Below are 20,000 nucleotides of genomic sequence, written 5' to 3'. Positions count from 1 at the left end.
AGAACATGCTATAGGTTTACCAAACAATCTGTCACTCCTAATCGCTAAATCCCATGAAATCTTATACGTCTAGTCTCTTACGTGAATGAGCTAAATAATATTATTTGATATTTTACGGTGATGTGTTAATAATTTCACACATAAGTCGCTCCTGAGTATAAGTCGCACCCCCAAACTATGAAAAAAACTGCGACTTATAGTCCGAAAAATACGGTATTTGTACAGTGGTGTGCAAAAATATCACAACACTTAACCTGAACTGGAAAATTAAGTCTCATTTCAATGAAATTACCCCAAACTCGCCATTAAACCATTTTTTCTTTCATAATAGAACGTTCAACCATACTCATATTGCATAATGAATGTTCCAGAGACATAATGAGGGATGAGTTGGAAGGAATTTGGACAGATCAAATGTACGCTCTACGGAAACTCTCTGGAATGAGCTTTGAGAGCACAGAGGCTGTAACTCTCTGAAAATACATCAACACAATGCCAGAAAGATGTGCAATTGCCACACTAAATATTAAGAGTGAAATGTGAAAAAGGACTGGACTGATACATTTGTAGGCGAAATATTCTCAGTACCTTTGCCCTTAGGGTGAAATTCAGTCTCTGGGAACAAATAAATCAAAAGTATCTTAAGATTTGATAGTTGTTCACTGCAAAAACTAAAATCCAAGTAAGATTAAATATCTCAAATAAGGGTGATATTTGCTTATTTTCTGTCTGATAAGATAATTCTTCTCACTAAGCAGATTTTTTTGTTAGGGTGTTTTACTTGTTTTAAGGGTTTTGGTCCTAAATGATCTCAGTAAGATATTACAGCTTGTTGCTGAGATTTGATGACCTATATTGAGTAAAACATGCTTGAAACTAGAATGTCAACTGTTGCAAAGGTGTGTCATTAACACATTAACACAGTATAAAACTGCTTTTTCAAAGTAATAATTTCTTATTTCAAGCATGAAAAAAAAAAATCATGATTTTGACACAATTGTGTCTCATAATTAAAACGGATGACAGCCAAATGGACTTTGCGGTTTTATTTTCAATGAAACAAGAGAAAATACGTACTCATATACCGTATTTTTCGGACTATAAGTCGCAGTTTTTTTCATAGTTTGGCTGGGGGTGCGACTTATACTCAGGAGCGACTTATACTCCGAAAAATACGGCAGTACTACAGTTGGCACAGTACAGTAAACTGACATTTAATATTTAAACATTTAACATGTGACATTTCAAACTGTTTTGAACAGAAATAGTTCATGCACATTCAGATAAATTCCTGAAAATTACAATAATTTTTTAAAATATATAATATATATATATATGCGCACTAATTGACTGGAAGAGCACGCACTTGGCGCGATGATGTCATGTTATCCATGGAAAAATGCATTTTTAGACCATATGATTTGCCTGAGCGGCTAGGAGACCCCGAGAGTAACAAGCGGTTGCCTTGTTGCCTTTCCATTAAGAACAATAAATTAGTTTTTAGTATAAGTTTGCTGGTTTCAAGAAATGTAATGCCGAGCGTATATCATAATGTCAAGATAATGGCACTAGCATTTACTTAATTTAAGAATATTTTTCAACATATTGAGCAAAAAGGTCTCTTTTTTTTTTCTACCAAGAAAAGTGCACTTGTTATTAGTGAGAATATTCTTATTTTAAGGTATTTTTGGGTTCATCGAGGTTAGCTAATTTGACTTGTTTTGGAAAGTCTTGACAAGCCAGTTCTATCGGCAGATAATTTTGCTTAGTTCAAATAAAATACCTCTCATTTTTGTATTTTTTTCCCTTGTTTTTGAACACTGACTTTTTGCAGTGTTCTAATTATTTTGCACAACACTGTACATGTATTTGTATTGTGTACATTCTTGCATCAATCAGAGAACAGTGCAATTTGTTTCGCTCAGAATGTTTGAATCGTGAAAGCGCCTTCAAACAAACTACCGTATTTTTCGGAGTATAAGTCGCACCGGAGTATAAGTCGCACCTGCCGAAAATGCATAATAAAGAAGGAAAAAAACATATCAGTCGCACTGATCCATTGAGAGTTGGACAATATCGGAATATCGGATATCGGTAAAAAAGCCATTATCGGACATCTCTACTGCATTATTTAGGATATCTTTGATTCATACACATGCACAGATGCAGGATTTCCAAAGGGGAGAAAGTTTAGCCAGAACAACAGCACTGGTCCACTTCCTATTCCATACAGTTTATCGTATTTTTCGGACTATAAGTCGCTCCGGAGTATAAGTCGCACCGGCCGAAAATGCATAATAAAGAAGGAAAAAAACATATATAAGTCGCACTGGAGTATAAGTCGCATTTTTGGGGGAAATTTATTTGATAAAATTCAACACAAAAAAATAGACATTTGAAAGGCAATTTAAAATAAATAAAGAATAGTGAACAACAGGCTGAATAAGTGTACGTTATATGAGGCATAAATAACCAACTGGTATGTTAACGTAACATATTATGGTAAGAGTCATTCAAATAACTATAACATATAGAACATGCTATACGTTTACCAAACAATCTGTCACTCCTAATCGCTAAATCCCATGAAATCTTATACGTCTAGTCTCTTACGTGAATGAGCTAAATAATATTATTTGATATTTTACGCTAATGTGTTAATAATTTCACACATAAGTCGCTCCTGAGTATAAGTCGCACCCCCGGCCAAACTATGAAAAAAACTGCGATTTATAATCCGAAAAATACGGTAGTGTTTGTACCGTTTGGCGTCTAGCTGGAATTCAGTACTAAACTGTCCCAACCAAGGAAATAATCAACTTAACTGCCACAACATCACCTCACTCTCCGCTGACCTTGCAGTGGTCCTGGATGACTCCAAGCGTGTGGCCAAGCGGCGTCTCATCGAGGAAAACCGCGAGAAAAGAAAAAGGGAGGAGTTGGTGCGGACATTGCAGGTCAGGCCGGAGCCGAACACCACAGAGTGGGAGCTGATCCGCATGGCAACGGATGCCCATCGGAACACCAACGCACAGGGATCCACCTGGAAACAGAAGCGCAAGTTTCTGGTGAGACTGAAAAATTTAAAAATGATATACAGTACAGGCCTAACGTTTGGACACACCTTCTCCTCATTCAATGCGTTTTGTTTATTTTCATGATTATTTACATTGCAGATTGTCACTGAAGGCATCAAAACTATGAATGTGGAGTTATGTATTAGTATGTATTATATAGTATGTATAGTTATGTTGGGGCGGTATAGCTCGGTTGGTAGAGCGGCCGTGCCAGCAACTTGAGGGTTGCAGGTTCGATCCCCGCTTCCGCCATCCTAGTTATTTCCGTTGTGTCCTTGGGCAAGACACTTTACCCACCTGCTCCCAGTGCCACCCACACTGGTTTAAATGTAACTTAGATATTGGGTTTCACTATGTAAAGCGCTTTGAGTCACTAGAAAAAGGCGCTATATAAATGTAATTCACTTCACTACAAAAAAAAGGTAAAATAACAAAAAAAGGTAAAATAACTGAAAACATGTTTTATATTCCAGTTTCTTCAAAATAGCCACCCTTTGCTCTGATTACTGCTTTGCACACTCTTGGCATTCTCTCAATGAGCTTCAAGAGGTAGTCACCTGAAATGGTTTTCACTTTCACAGGTGTGCTTGAAGCTCGTCGAGAGAATGCCAAGAGTGTGCAAAGCAGTAATCAGAGCAAAGGGTGGCTATTTTGAAGAAACTAGAATATAAAACATGTTTTCAGTTATTTCACATTTTTTGTTAAGTACATAACTCCATTCATAGTTTTGATGCCTTCAGTGACAATCTAGAATGTAAGTAGTCATGAAAATAAAGAAAACGCATTGAATGAAAAGGTGTGTCCAAACTTTTAACCTGTACAAAATATATATATATATATATATATATATATATATATATATATATATATATATATATATATATATATATATATATACATATATATATATATATATATATATATATGGTAAATGGGTTGTACTTGTATAGCGCTTATCTATCTTTTTTTAAGAAAATCAAAGCGCTATGACACTATTTCCACATTCACCCATTCACACACACATTCACACACTGATGGCGGGAGCTGCCATGCAAGGCGCTAACCAGGACCCATCAGGAGCAAGGGTGAAGTGTCTTGCTCAAGGACACAACGGACGTGACTAGGATGGTAGAAGGTGGGGGATTGAACCAGTAACCCTCAGATTGCTGGCACAGCCACTCTCCCAACTTCGCCATGCCGTCCCTTATATATATATATATATATATATATATATATATATATATATATATGTGTGTATATATATATATATGTATGTATATATATGTATGTATATATATATATGTGTATATATGTATATATATATGTATATATATATGTATATGTATATATATATGTATATGTATATATATATGTATGTATATATATATGTGTGTATATATATATATGTGTATATATATATACATATATATATATATATATATATATAAATATGTGTGTATATGTGTGTATGTATATATATGGGTGTATATGTATATATATATATATATATATATATGTGTATATGTATATGTATGTGTATATATATATATATGTGTATATATATGTATATATATATGTATATATCTGTATATATATATATATATATATATATATGTATATATATATATATGTATATGTATATATATGTATATGTGTGTATATATATATATATATATACATATATATATATATACACACACACACCGTATTTTCCGCACTATAAGGCGCACCGGATTATAAGGCGCACCTTCAATGAATGGCCTATTTTAAAACTTTGTTCATACATAAGGCGCACCGCATTATAAGGCGCATAGAATAGACGCTACAGTAGAGGCTGGGGTTACGTTATGTATCCCGTAGTTGCGAGACCTGTTGTGGCTCAATATTGGTCCATATATAAGACGCACCGGATTATAAGGCGCACTGTCAGCTTTTGAGAAAATTGGAGGTTTTTAGGTCCGCCATATAGTGCGGAAAATACGGTATATATAATTTTTTTAATTTATTATTATTTTTTTAATTTAAGCACTATAACCTAATTTAGATTATGCTTACTTGCGATGAGGTGGCGACTTGTCCAGGGTGTACCCTGCCTTCCGCCCGATTGTAGCTCCAGCGCCCCCCGCGACCCCAAAAGGGAATAAGCGGTAGATAATGGATGAATGGGATGGATGGGCTTACTTGAAACGACTTTCCAAAACGAAAACGTTTTTTAAAAGACAATCACAGTTTTAGTGGTATAGCACTTTGAACTGAATTCATTAAGTTCAGAGCTTGAGGGTAGAAGTCATGCGGTTTTTAGGGTAATTCCCACCCCACAGTATTCTTTGTCTCGTGTGCAATTCCCATGCAAGTATTTTCTTGTTGCTGTTGTGTATTAATAGTCACGTGTTGTAGGCAGCGGCTCGTTTGTACTTTAACAAGCTGAAGTGGTCTCATGTCAATAAATATTGCTCATGGTAAATATTCTTACACCGTATGTTTTCTTTTGGAAAGGTTCCATGCAGGTCATCTTTTCATGTTAGAGGTAGTAAGTTATTAAAATCTAACCCAACAAATATTGCCCCCTCATGAACTTAAAATCTGATTCTTTTATCACCAATTTAGACTAAAGAATATTTTTTTTATAGAAAAAAAAAAGACAATTAATGGCAATGGACAAAATACTCAATACAATGTCAAACATGTTAAACCGTAGCTCACCCTTTAAAGTGTTTTTACCCACAATGAATCATTCCATATTTGTTTGCAGTCAGATGATATTGGCCAGGGCAAAGTGGTGCCCACGTCAGAAGGAGATAAAGTGGACCTGGAAGCCTTCAGTGAGTTCACCAAGATCATGACACCGGCCATCACACGTGTGGTGGACTTCGCCAAAAAACTGCCCATGTTCTCAGAGGTAGGTCATACGTCAACTCGGGACGCGCCGATCGGTCTACCAGCGATCAGTATCCGATGGTTTTCATGCAAAATTATGTGATCGCCATTGCCGATTAATGCTTTGAAATGTCGATCCTACGGAGCCCCTAAAGGGACATGGGGGAATTTTTTTTGGTTTATAATTTTTTTTTTTTTTTTTTTTTTTTTAGACATGTATCTCTTGCGCATGAGAAACTATCTTGTGCGTACGAGAAACTTTTTATAAAGTTATAAAAAAAAAATAAAAAAAAAGTTATTTATTTTTAGACATGGATCTTGTGCGCACGAGAAACTTTTTATAAAGTTATAAAAAATTTTTAAAAAAAGTTATTTATTTTTAGACATGGATCTTGTGGGCACAAGAAAGTTTCTCGTGCGCGCGAGATAGTTTCTCGTGCGCATGAGATACATGTCTAAAAAAAACCAACATTTTTTTGTTTATTTTTTTTAGATAGATAGCACGCAATAGTTTCTCGTGCGCATAAGATACATTTCTAAAAAAAATGAATAAATTATATATATATTTTTTTATAACTATAAAAAGTTTCTCTTGCACACGAGAAAATTTCATGTGCGCACGAGATACATGTCTAAAAAAAAAACATTTTTTTATTTATTTTAATTTTTTTAGATAGATAGCACGCAATAGTTTCTCGTGCGCATGAGACACATGTCTAAAAAAATGAATAACTTATAATTTGTGTTTTTTTTATAACTATAAAAAGTTTCTCTTGCACACGAGAAAGTTTCTTGTGCGCACGAGATACATGTCTAAAAAAAAAACATTTTTTTATTTATTTTTATTTTTTTAGATAGCACGCGATAGTTTCTCGTGCGCATGAGATACATGTCTAAAAAAAAACAAAAAAACATTTTTTAATTTATTTTTTTAGATAGATAGCACGCAATAGTTTCTCGTGCGCATGAGATACATTTCTAAAAAAAATTAATAAATTATAATTTATTTTTATTTTTATAACTATAAAAAGTTTCTCTTGCACACGAGAAAGTTTCTTGTGCACACGAGATACATGTCTAAAAAAAAAAACATTTTTTTATTTATTTTTATTTTTTTAGATAGATAGCACGCAATAGTTTCTCGTGCGCATGAGACACATGTCTAAAAAAATGAATAACTTATCTTTTTTTTTTTTATAACTATTAAAAGTTTCTCTTGCACACGAGAAAGTTTCTTGTGCGCACGAGATACATGTCTAAAAAAATTTATTTATTTTTTTAGATAGATAGCACGCGATAGTTTCTCGTGCGCACAAGATACATGTCTAAAAAAAATTAATAAATTATAAAAAAAATATTTTTTTTTTATAACTTTATAAAAAGTTTCTTTTGCACACGAGAAAGTTTCATGTGCGCACGAGATACATGTCTAAAAAAAAAAAAATTTTTTTTATTTATTTTTATTTTTTTAGATAGATAGCATGCGATAGTTTCTCATGCGCACGAGATACATGTCTAAAAAATAAATAAATAAATACATTTAAAAAAAATTATTTATCTTTTTTATAACTTTATAAAAAGTTTCTCTTGCACACGAGAAAGTTTGTTGTGCGCACGAGATAGTTTCTCTTGCGCACGAGATATGTATCTCGTGCGCACGAGAATCTGTCTAAAAAAACATAAATAAATAAATTATAAAAAAGTGTTTTATTTTTTTTTATAACTTTATAAAAAGTTTCTCTTGCGCACGAGAAAGTTTCTTCTGCACACGAGATACATGTCTAAAAAAAAAATTACAAAAAAAAATTACAAAAAAATAAAATTCCCCCAAATTCCCTTTAGTGTGGAGCCGCTCCTCTAAGCTAATAATACTTACCTCTTCTTAGTATCATTATCACATATTATTATCATTATAGTACGTGGCTAAACATGTTACACACCGAGAGCTCGCCAGGAGCAAGCCAACCACTAAGCTAACTTTAAACAACACCAAGAAATAAGTGCCTAGTAAACTTTAAGAAGTGTAGATGGAACCGATTTGCAGCAGAAAGTAAGCAGTTGCAGTGAAGTCACTTTTCAATCCCAAGTTCTTTCAGGTGACATATATGCAGAGTAAGGACCATCAAGGCAGAATAGGAATTTTATCAAGTTTTACTGAAGCTTCAGGAGATCAGCAAAACCAATACATTCATATTGGCTTCCGGAATCGATCTAACACTCAAATGGAAGAGCCAACTTCTTGCACATGAAGAAAGCCCCCACCTGTCCGGAAAGGAACACAGCCTCATTGTTCTACTACAGATAAGACAAAAAGGAGTATTCCATCTCCTACAGTGCAAGCCTTCAAGGTAACACATAGTTTACTTGCGGATATAAAACCTAAAAAGAAAGAGTACAAATGGAAAAACACTAGTTGATTTAAACATGACTATGAATACAGTAAGAACTCTTAAACATATATGCATTCTCCACAGCCTAAATATTCATGAAAAAGTATATTTAATACTTTTGGCCACTGTAAACCTACACACAGTAACCCTACACTGTGTTTGAACATAGGAAAATAAAACACTGTACTTTAATCAAGTGATTCTTTGGCAAACCACTAGATGGAGCCTGCGTACCAGAGTCTGGAGAGAGGATAGCATAAAAACCATTGTCGGTGTGTCAGTAATGTCGCGGGCAGAAGTACCAAGGGTTGTATCAGTATAGGATTAATACTAGAAGGATTACATCGATATTTGATCAAAATCCTGTATGGTTGTTTTTGTTCTGGTTTACAAATTCATGATAGCTTCCCGGACACAGGAGGACTTTGAGGGCAACACTAAAGGATTTAAATAAGTACTAGATAGTTGTTGCTTTTGTTTAGTCATTGACTTTTTCAATGTTGTGTTGATATTGTAAAACTGTCAAGAGCACTCTCCATAAATACTAGAGATGTCCGATAATGGCTTTTTTGCAGATATTCCGATATTGTCCAACTCTTAGTTACCGATTCCGATATCAACCGATACCGATATATACAGTCATGGAATTAACACATTATTATGCCTAATTTTGTTGTGATGCCCCGCTGGATGCATTAAACAATGTAACTTTACCATGAATTGATTAACGTGGACCCCGACTTAAACACGTTGAAAAACTTATTCGAGGGAGGGGGGGGGTTTGGTGGTAGCGGGGGGGTGTATTGTAGCGTCCCGGAAGAGATAGTGCTGCAAGGGGTTCTGGGTATTTGTTCTGTTGTGTTTATGTTGTGTTATGGTGCGGATGTTCTCCCGAAACGTGTTTGTCATTCTTGTTTGGTGTGGGTTCACAGTGTGGCGCATATTTGTAACAGTGTTAAAGTTGTTCATACGGCCACCCTCAGTGTGACCTGTATGCCTGTTGATCAAGTATGCCTTGCATCCGCTTATGTGTGTGTAGAAGCCGCATATATTGTGTGACTGGGCCGGCACGCTGTTTGTATGGAGGAAAAGCGGACGTGATGACAGGTTGTAGAGGACGCTAAAGGCAGTGCGTCCTTTACATAATGGGGCAATCATTCTCCATCAGGAGAATGGTTGCCCCGGGAGCTTTTTGGGAAGGGCACTGAAATTCGGGAGTCTCCCAGGAAAATCGGGATGTTGAAACCGATACCGATAATTTCCGATATTACATTCTAAAGCATTTATGGACCGATATTATCGGACATCTCTGAAAAATACATTGCAAAATGTAGCAGTTTAGTTGTTACCATGCCTGCTCCTACCTTGTTCTTAGTGTGTAATATGTTTAGCCGCATCCTCCAGTGATAACGCTACATGATAATGATATTGACATGACTAAGAAATGCAGTCTGTTTGCTGTAAATGAGGTGATTATTATTAGCTTAGGGGAGTCGTTCCACAGTTTATGAAGACACATAATGAGCTGCTCGCTTGTCAGCCGGAGGACTAAGAATAAATACGATGTCAGCCCGAGGGATCGCCGTTTGTGATCGGCATTGAAAGGCATTCATCGGCAATGGCGATCACGTACTTTTTCCACAAACGTCGTCCAATACTGATTTGTGGCCCATCGATCGGCGCGTCCCTGCTTTGCACTGACCAGGAAGTCACAATGTGCACCATTAACGCTGTCCCTCATGTAAGAGGAACATATTATTTGTTTTGACGCATTCCACTATTTATTGATCTATTAACTCAGTGTTTTTCAACCTAGTGTGCGGTGAGATATTGTCTGGCGTGCCGTGGGAAATTATGCAACTTCACCTAATTGGTCCAAAAAATATTATTTGCAAATCAATATTCATAATCTGCAAATAATTGTCTAGTGTCTGTGCTGTGTAGAGCTCGGCTGGGTAACCATGTAATACTCCATATCAGTAGGTGGCAGCATGTAGTTCATTGCTTTGTAGAAGTTGGAACGCATCGAGGATGGTTTGTCATGATCCCAATATGCAGAGCACAGCAGGAGACAGGTAAAAAGGTATATTAAGCTTAAACCAAAAATGAACAAAAGGAAAGGCAAGTCCCGCTAGGAAAAGGCACTGAAGCATAGGGATGGCTATGCAAAACGAAAGTAAAACTGAACTGGCTACAAAGTAAACAAAAAGAGAATGCTGGACTTACAGTGTATGTCCGTACATGAAATGACAATCAATAGAGATGTCCGATAACGGCTTTTTTGCCGATATCCAATATTCCGATATTGTCCAACTCTTAATTACCGATTCCGATATCAACCGATACCGATATATACAGTCGTGGAATTAACACATTATTATGCCTAATTTTGTTGTGATGCCCCGAAAAAATTTACCGTATTTTTCGGAGTATAAGTCGCACCGGAGTATAAGTCGCACCTGCCGAAAATGCATAATAAAAAAGGAAAAAAACATATATAAACTATGAAAAAACATATATAAACTGCGACTTATAGTCCGAAAAATACGGTATATTTATATTAATATATTTTCCAAAATAAATCAACCCAAGTTATGGAAAAAAATGCCAACATGGCTCTGCCATATTTATTATTGAAGTCACAAATTGCATTATTTTTTTTTAACATGCCTCAAAACAGCAGCTTGGAATTTGGGACATGCTCTCCCTGAGAGAGCATGAGGAGGTTGAGGTGGGCGGGGTTGAGGTGGGGTAGGGCGTAGCGGGGGGTTTATATTGTAGCGTCCCGGAAGAGTTAGTGCTGCAAGGGGTTCTGGGTATTTGTTCTGTTGTGTTTATGTTGTGTTACGGTGCGGATGTTCTCCCGAAATGTGTTTGTCATTCTTGTTTGGTGTGGGTTCACAGTGTGGCGCATATTTGTAACAGTGTTAAAGTTGTTTATACGGCCACCCTCAGTGTGACCTGTATGGCTGTTGACCAAGTATGACTTGCATTCACTTGTGTGTGTCAAAAGCCGTAGATATTATGTGACTGGGCCGGCACGCAAAGACAGTGCCTTCAAGGTTTATTGGCGCTCTGTACTTCTTCCTACGTCCGTCATAAAAAAGTCATACATTTTACTTTTTGAAACCGATACCGATAATTTTGAAACCGATACCGATAGTTTCCGATATTACATTTTAAAGCATTTATCGGCATCCCTAACAATCAACAATGTCCCCACAAAGAAGGATAGCGTCCGCACCACTGAAATAGTCTTGTTTGCCAATACAAAGCAGGTCAGGCAATAGCACTCAAAGGAAGGTGTGAAGCTGCTACAGGAAAACACCAACAAAACAGGAAGAGCCACCAAAATAACGGCGCAAGACAGGAACTAAAGCACTACACACAGGAAAACAACAACAAGCTAAAAAAAAAAAAACAACCTGGTGGAGTTTCATTTTTTAACATTTCTGCTGGTGTTTTTTTCAATGAAAAAAAATGTGCCTTGGCTCAAAAAAGGTTGAAAAACACTATTAACTATCCGTCTACCCATCAATCCATTTAACTATCTTCCTCCCATTTTCCCCACCTTTTACAAGAGAGGTGCTTCAGAAATGGATGGATTTATTGTGAATTGCCATAAAGATGAACAAATGTGCTTTACTTTCAAACAGATGTGCATAAAAGACATAGCAGTTGACAAAAAAGTGGAAAAACTGAATAATCGCTCATCATCACAACTAATAATTATACTGTAGCTCCAGCAGCCCTGTGAAAAAATGTGCATTCATATTGTTCCCAAGCTGGTCAATCGTGAACTGAATTAGTCCTCGGCTTTGTGACTCCCATTTTCTGACAGTCTGCGAGATACGAAATATTAAACTGTGACCTGAACATTGAGTAAAATCCGGTCGCATTGTGAAATGTTGTACAAACCCCGTTTCCATATGAGTTGGGAAATTGTGCTAGATGTAAATATAAACGGAATACAATGATTTGCAAATCCTTTTCAACCCATATTCAATTGATTTCACTACAAAGACAAGATATTTTATGTTCAAACTCTGCAAATAATAATTAACTTAGAATTTTATGGCTGCAACACGTGCCAAAGTAGTTGGGAAAGGGCATGTTCACCACTGTGTTACATCACCTTTTCTTTTAACAACACTCAATAAACGATTGGGAACTGAGGAAACTCATTGTTGAAGCTTTGAAAGTGGAATTCTTCCCGATTCTTGTTTTATGTAGAGCTTCAGTCGTTCAACAGTCCGGGGTCTCCACTGTCGTATTTTACGCTTCATAATGCGCCACACATTTTCGATGGGAGACAGAACTGGACTGCAGGTGGGCCAGGAAAGTACCCGCACTCTTTTTTTACGAAGCCTCGCTGTTGTAACACGTGCTGAATGTGGCTTGGCATTGTCTTGCTGAAATAAGCAGGGGCGTCCATGAAAAAGACGGCGCTTAGATGGCAGCATATGTTGTTCCAAAACCTGTATGTACCTTTCAGCATTAATGGTGCCTTCACAGATGTGTAAGTTACCCATGTCTTCGGCACTAATGCACCCCCATACCATCACAGATGCTGGCTTTTCAACTTTGCGTCGATAACAGTCTGGATTGTTCGCTTCCCCTTTGGTCCGGATGACACAATGTCGAATATTTCCAAAAACAATTTGAAATGTGGACTCGTCAGACCACAGAACACTTTTCCACTTTGCATGAGTCCATCTTAGATGATCTCGGGCCCAGAGAAGCCGGCGGCGTTTCTGGATGTTGTTGATAAATGGCTTTCGCTTTGCATAGTAGAGCTTTAACTTGCACTTACAGATGTAGCGACCAACTGTATTTAGTGACAGTGGTTTTCTGAAGTGTTCCTGAGCCCATGTGGTGATATCCTTTAGAGATTAATGTTGGTTTTTGATACAGTGCCGTCTGAGGGATCGAAGGTCACGGTCATTCAATGTTGGTTTCCGGCCATGCCGCTTACGTGGAGTGATTTCTCCAGATTCTCTGAACCTTTTGATGATATTATGGACCGTAGATGTTGAAATACCTAAATTTCTTGCAATTGCACTTTGAGAAACGTTGTTCTTAAACTGTTTGACTATTTGCTCACGCAGTTGTGGACAAAGGGGTGTACCTCGCCCCATCCTTTCTTGTGAAAGACTGAGCATTTTTTGGGAAGCTGTTTTTATACCCAATCATGGCACCCACCTGTTCCCAATTAGCCTGCACACCTGTGGGATGTTCCAAATAAGTGTTTGACAAGCATTCCTCAACTTTATCAGTATTTATTGCCACCTTTCCCAACTTCTTTGTCACGTGTTGCTGGCATCAAATTCTAAAGTTAATGATTATTTGCAAAAAAAAAAATGTTTATCAGTTTGAACATCAAATATGTTGTCTTTGTAGCATATTCAACTGAATATGGGTTGAAAATTATTTGCAAATCATTGTATTGCGTTTATATTTACATCTAACACAATTTCCCAACTCATATGGAAACGGGGTTTGTACTCCTCAGCTTCCTTGTGAGGACCAGATCATCTTGTTGAAAGGCTGCTGCATGGAGATCATGTCGCTACGCGCAGCCGTCCGCTACGACCCGGACAGCGAGACGCTGACGCTGAACGGCGAGATGGCCGTCAAGCGTGAGCAGCTGAAGAACGGTGGCCTGGGCGTGGTGTCCGACGCCATCTTTGATTTGGGCAAGAGCCTGGCACACTTTAATCTGGACGACTCCGAGGTGGCGCTGATGCAGGCCGTCCTGCTCATGAGCTCAGGTGAGAACATTTTTCTTTAAAGATTTGTATTCTTCTATTGCAGGAGTGTCAAACTTGTTTTCACTGAGGGCCACATCGCACTTATGGGCCACTGTTAACAGTGAATAAACATTTTGCCTATGCATTTTAATTTGTTTTACATACTGTATTTTTCCGACTATAAGTCGCAGTTTTTTTTCATAGTTTGGCCGGGGGTGCGACTTATACTCAGGAGCGACTTATGTGTGAAATTATTAACACATTACCGTCAAATATCAAATAATATTATTTAGCTCATTCACGTAAGAGACTAGACGTATAAGATTTCATGGGATTTAGCGATTAGGAGTGACGGATTGTTTGGTAAACGTATAGCATGTTCTATATGTTATAGTTATTTGAATGACTCTTTTTAGTGTAACTAAAAAAAGATAAATGGTGTCTAAAGAGCCACACGGCAAAAACTGAAATCTAAGTAAGATTAAATATCTCAAATAAGGGTGATATTTGCTTATTTTCTGTCTAGTAAGATAATTCTTCTCACTAAGCAGATTTTATGTTAGAGTGTTTTACTTGTTTTAAGGATTTTGGTCCTAAATGATCTCAGTAAGATATTACAGCTTGTTGCTGAGATTTGATGACCTATATTGAGTAAAACATGCTTGAAACTAGAATATCAAGTGTTGCAAAGCTGTGTCATCAACACTCACAAGTATAAAACTACTTTTTTAAAGTAATCATTTCTTATTTCAAGCATGTAAAAAAAAAAAAATCATGACTTTGACACAATTGTGTCTCATAATTAAAACAGATGACAGCCAAATGGACTTTGCTGTTTTATTTTCAATGAAACAATAGAAAATAGGTACTCATATAGTAGTACAGTTGGCACAGTTCAGTAAACGGACAGTTAATATTTAAACATTTAACATGTGACATTTCTAACAATTTTGAACAGAGATAGTTCATGCACATTCAGATAAATTCTTCAAAATTACGATTTAAAAAAATTTAGCCGGGGGCCGGGCTGTATATATGCGCACTAAATGACTGAAAGAGCACGCACTTGGCGCGATGATGTCATGTTATCGATGGAAAAATGCATTTTTAGACAATATGATTTGCCTGAGCGGCGAGGAGACCCCGAGGGTAACAAGCGCTTGCCTTGTTGCCTTTCCATTAAGAACAATAAATTAGTATAAGTTTGCTGGTTTCAAGAAATTTAATGCCGAGCGCATATCATTATGTCAAGATAATGGCACTAGCATTTACTTCATTTAAGAATATTTTTCAACATATTGAGCAAAAATGTCCCTTTTTTTATTTCTCTACCAAGAAAAGTGCACTTGTTATTAGTGAGAATATACTTATTTTAAGGTATTTTTGGGTTCATTGAGGTTAGCTAATTTCACTTGTTTTGGAAAGTCTTGACAAGCCAAATTATTAATAATTTTGCTTAGTTCAAATAAAATACCCCTAATTTTTTTATTTTTTTCCCTTGTTTTTGAACACTGACTTTTTGCAGTGTGTGACTACCATCTACTGGCCACACTTATCATTACACCATGTACCAGATAAAATGGCTTCGAGGTCAGTAAGCACAACCAGAATTATTCTGTACATTAGGCGCACCGGGTTATAAGGCGCGCTGTCGATTTTTGAGAATAGAAAGGATTTTAAGTGCGCCTTATAATCCGAAAAATACGGTTCATATATTTTTTCTCTTAAAATGAAAAAAAAAATAATAATTACGTAAAAAAGTAAGGTACTTTTTTGATGCATGGTATTTGTAGGCGTTCATAGGCCAAATAAATGAAATCTGGCCCACGGGCTTTAACTTTGATACCTGTGTCTTAGAGTTTGATGGCAAACAGGAGACGGATTCAATGAAACTTAGGCATCAGCGTTCCTGTTCTGTAACCCTGTACACTGTTTGTTTGTCTAATCTTGAACGGGTTTGTGCTGAAAACATAATTTCGTTGTACTTGTGCAATGACAATAAAGTCCTATCCTATCCTATAAGGAAAATGCTGCAGGCAAGCTCAGTGCTTTGATCTTTAGTACACAAGTTCACTTCAAACGGCAACAAAAAGTATCATTCTAGTAATGAACCTCGTGTTGGAGCAACAAGGCCTTGTTGTTGTTGTATATCTTTCTACTTAAGGGAGATATTTCTCCGCAATGTTTGTGCTTTCAGATGTAAATCTCATTATATGGATTCCTTCTCTGCCTGCAGCAGAGTTACACTGTTTTGTACAATTCTTGAAAGCTTTATTGCGGTTACGTTCTCAAACGTCGCACGCCAATAGAAAGCCACGGGGTTGATTGATTCAAGCAATCATTAAGGTATCGACCTGACTTACATTTTTACGCACAGGCATACTTGCCAACCTTGAGACCTCCGATTTCGGGAGGTGGGGGAGGGGGGTGGGGTGAGCGTGGTCGGGGTGGGACGGGGGCGTGGTTGGGGGCGTGGCTAAAAGGGGAGGAGTATATTTACAGCTAGAATTCACCAAGTCAAGTATTTCATAGATTTTATATATATATATATATATATATATATATATATATAAGAAATACTTGACGTTCAGTGAATTCTAGCTATATATATATATATATATATATATACGTATATATATGTATTTTATTATATATATATATTTATTTTATTATATATATATATATATATATATATATATATATATATATATATATATATATAAATACTTGAATTTCAGTGTTCATTTATTTACACATATACACACACATAACACTCATCTACTCATTGTTGAGTTAAGGGTTGAATTGTCCATCCTTGTTCTATTCTCTGTCACTATTTTTCGAACCATGCTGAACACCTCTGATGATGCATTCTGTGTGGCACGCACAAAAGTGCTTTCATCAAATGCACTAGATGGCAGTATTGTCCTGTTTAAGAGTGTCACAACATTGCTGTTTACGGCAGACGAACTGCTTTACGGTATACAAAAACGTGACTGCTGTTGTTGTGTGTTGTTGCCGCGCTGGGAGGACGTTAATGAAACTGCCTAACAATAAACCCACATAAGAAACCAAGAACTCGCCCTCCGTCATTCTACAGTTATAACGTGATTGGGCAGGTATGCTGTTTAAATTGTGGGTTAATACTCAAATAAAATATTTGTTATTATGGACCTGAGTCCGCCTGAATTTCGGGAGATTTTCGGGAGAAAATTTGTCCCGGGAGGTTTTCGGGAGAGGCGCTAAATTTCGGGAGTCTCCCGGAAAATCCGGGAGGGTTGGCAAGTATGCGCACAGGATTTCAGAGAACGTGGCAAATCATAATTGTTGCGCCTTCATATTCTGGTAAAAAAACTGTGGGAGTCGATCCTATTTTTACACGTATTTAGTGTAACGGTACATGAATTTGGAATGGCATGTTTGTATAAAAATATACACATTTTTATGATATACATCATTATTACCGTCTATCGTTACATGCAAAATAAAATGTGTGATTATTCTGATAAAAACATTGTTTTGTTTTAACATTAATCTAAATCAGTGGTTCTTAACCTTGTTGGAGGTACCGAACCCCACCAGTTTCATATGCGCATTAACCGAACCCTCCTTTTTTTCCAAATTCAAGAAGTTATTATATGTTTTTGATAACACTTTAGTATGGGGAACATATTCTAAGTAACAATGACTTAATTTAGAGTTTTTTTGGACACTAGGGGAACATATTCTAAGTAACAAAGACTTAATTTAGAGTTATTTGGTTAGGGTTAGGGCCAGGGTTAGAGGGTTAGGGTTATAATAAGGCCATGATCTCAGTAAGATATTACAGCTTGTTGCTGAGATTTGATGACCTATATTGAGTAAAACATGCTTGAAACTAGAATATCAACTGTTTCAAAGCTGTGTCATCAACACTCACAAGTATAAAACTATTTTTTCAAAGTAATAATTTCTTATTTCAAGCATGAAAAAAAAATCATGACTTTGACACAATTTTGTTTCATAATTAAAACCGATGACAGCCAAATGGACTTTGCTGTTTTATTTTCAATGAAACAATAGAAAATAGATACTGTACAGTTGGCACAGTACAGTAAACTGACAGTTAATATTTAAACATTTAACATGTGACATTTCTAACAATTTTGAACAGAAATAGTTCATGCACATTCACATAAATTCTTCAAAATTAGAATTAAACAATTTTGGGCAGGGGCCGGGCTGTATATATGCGAACTGATTGACTAAAAGAGCACGCACTTGGCGCGATGATGTCATGTTATCGATGGAAAAATGCATTTTTACACCATATGATTTGCCTGAGCGGCTAGGAGACCCCGAGAGTAACAAGTGTTTGCCTTGTTGCCTTTCCATTAAGAACAATAAATTAGTTTTTAGTATAAGTTTGCTGGTTTCAATAAATGTAAACGAGTGCATATCATTATGTCAAGATAATGGCACTAGCATTTACTTCATTTAAGAATATTTTTCAGCATATTGAGCAAAAAGGTCTCTTTTTTTTTCTACCAAGAAAAGTGCACTTGTTATTAGTGAGAATATACTTATTTTAAGGTATTTTTGGGTTCATTGAAGTTAGCTAATTTAACTTATTTTGGAAAGTTTTGACAAGCCAGTTCTATTGGCAGATAATTTTGCTTAGTTCAAATAAAATACCCCGAATTTTTGTATTTCATTTTCTTGTTTTTGAAAACTAACTTTTTGCGGTGCACCGTCTTTCTTGCCTCTAAAGGGGGAAAAAAAAGGTACCATCATCTATTTTTTTTCCACCCAAGATCGCTCTGGGCTGACGAGTGTGGAGAAGATCGAGCAGTGCCAGGAGGCGTACCTGCTGGCGTTCGAGCACTACATCAACCACCGCAAGCACAACATTCCTCACTTCTGGCCTAAGCTGCTGATGAAGGTAACAGACCTGCGCATGATCGGAGCGTGTCACGCCAGCCGCTTCCTCCACATGAAGGTGGAGTGTCCCAACGAACTCTTTCCGCCGCTCTTCTTGGAGGTCTTCGAGGACCAGGACGTGTAACTGGACTAAGGCTACCCCTCTAGACACTAAAAAAAAAAAAAAAAAAACATAGGTGGAGGGGGGTACGTTTGGTAAGAAGAAGTAGGAGAAAGCTAATTATTTTTTTTCCTTATCTAATGGGAACATACCCTGGGAACATTTACCTGTGGCTCGGGGGGATCCCACGCCCGCCACCTACCACCAGCACTCGACAGCGCAAGTGAGAAAAACAATGTGGCTTCTATGTCTTGTCACTTTAAAATGTTCAGTACAGTTATCTAAACCACACTCAAGTCAAACTGTATGCAGACACACACACGCACACACACCTCACAACTGTAGTTTCCTCATTATGATCTCAGACAATCCACTCCACACGCTTCTTTGCACCTTCCGTATCAGCAACAGCGCTCTCTGCAGCCATGACAGTGTTTGTCAACCTACCTCCCCTCACATACTGACCTCTCAATGTACCACACACACACATACACACACACACAATCCAAAACACACATGCGACACCTGCACTTTTTACCTCATAGCATGTAAAATATAGTGTCTTATTTATTGGCGGTTTACTGAGTCCTCAGTAGTACCGCTCTAGTAGTTAGACGCAGTATAAAAACCCGACTTGCAATATAATATCATGTATTGGTTGTGATACACACCGCAACACAACTCTCAGCTTTTCTTCTGTGTGATAACAATTTCCTATAAACACACGCCTTATATTTTTCTACCTATAATCAGTGACGGCTGGTGCAGTTTTTAATGTGGATCTCGAGCCCACATCGGAATTATCGCAAGCAAGCACACAACTCGTATTGCAAATCAATATTTCAATCCAACATGAGCTGTAAATAATAATAATAGTATTAATAAT

At 36.8% G+C, this 20,000-nt stretch overlaps 1 protein-coding gene across 4 annotated transcripts in view; it reads left to right on the top strand.

Annotated features, from left to right (window-relative positions):
• The window catches only part of LOC133615263 (thyroid hormone receptor alpha), a 299,909-nt gene that overhangs the window by 279,689 nt on the left and 220 nt on the right, over positions 1-20,000 (top strand). For all 4 annotated transcript variants that reach the window (XM_061973731.2, XM_061973730.2, XM_061973733.2 and 1 more), the window contains 4 exons: positions 2,863-3,068; positions 5,830-5,976; positions 13,857-14,115; positions 18,888-20,000. The exon at positions 18,888-20,000 is cut by the window's right edge and continues 220 nt beyond it. In XM_061973731.2, coding sequence (XP_061829715.1) covers positions 2,863-3,068; positions 5,830-5,976; positions 13,857-14,115; positions 18,888-19,138 — 863 coding nt within the window. In that variant the 3' untranslated portion in view covers positions 19,139-20,000. The remainder of the gene's footprint in view (positions 1-2,862; positions 3,069-5,829; positions 5,977-13,856; positions 14,116-18,887) is intronic.

The sequence above is a fragment of the Nerophis lumbriciformis genome, linkage group LG22 (genome assembly GCF_033978685.3).
Source record: "Nerophis lumbriciformis linkage group LG22, RoL_Nlum_v2.1, whole genome shotgun sequence".
Classification (NCBI taxonomy): Eukaryota; Metazoa; Chordata; class Actinopteri; order Syngnathiformes; family Syngnathidae; genus Nerophis; species Nerophis lumbriciformis.
Note: the sequence above shows the minus strand (reverse complement) of the source record. Positions and strands in the feature narration are given on the sequence as shown.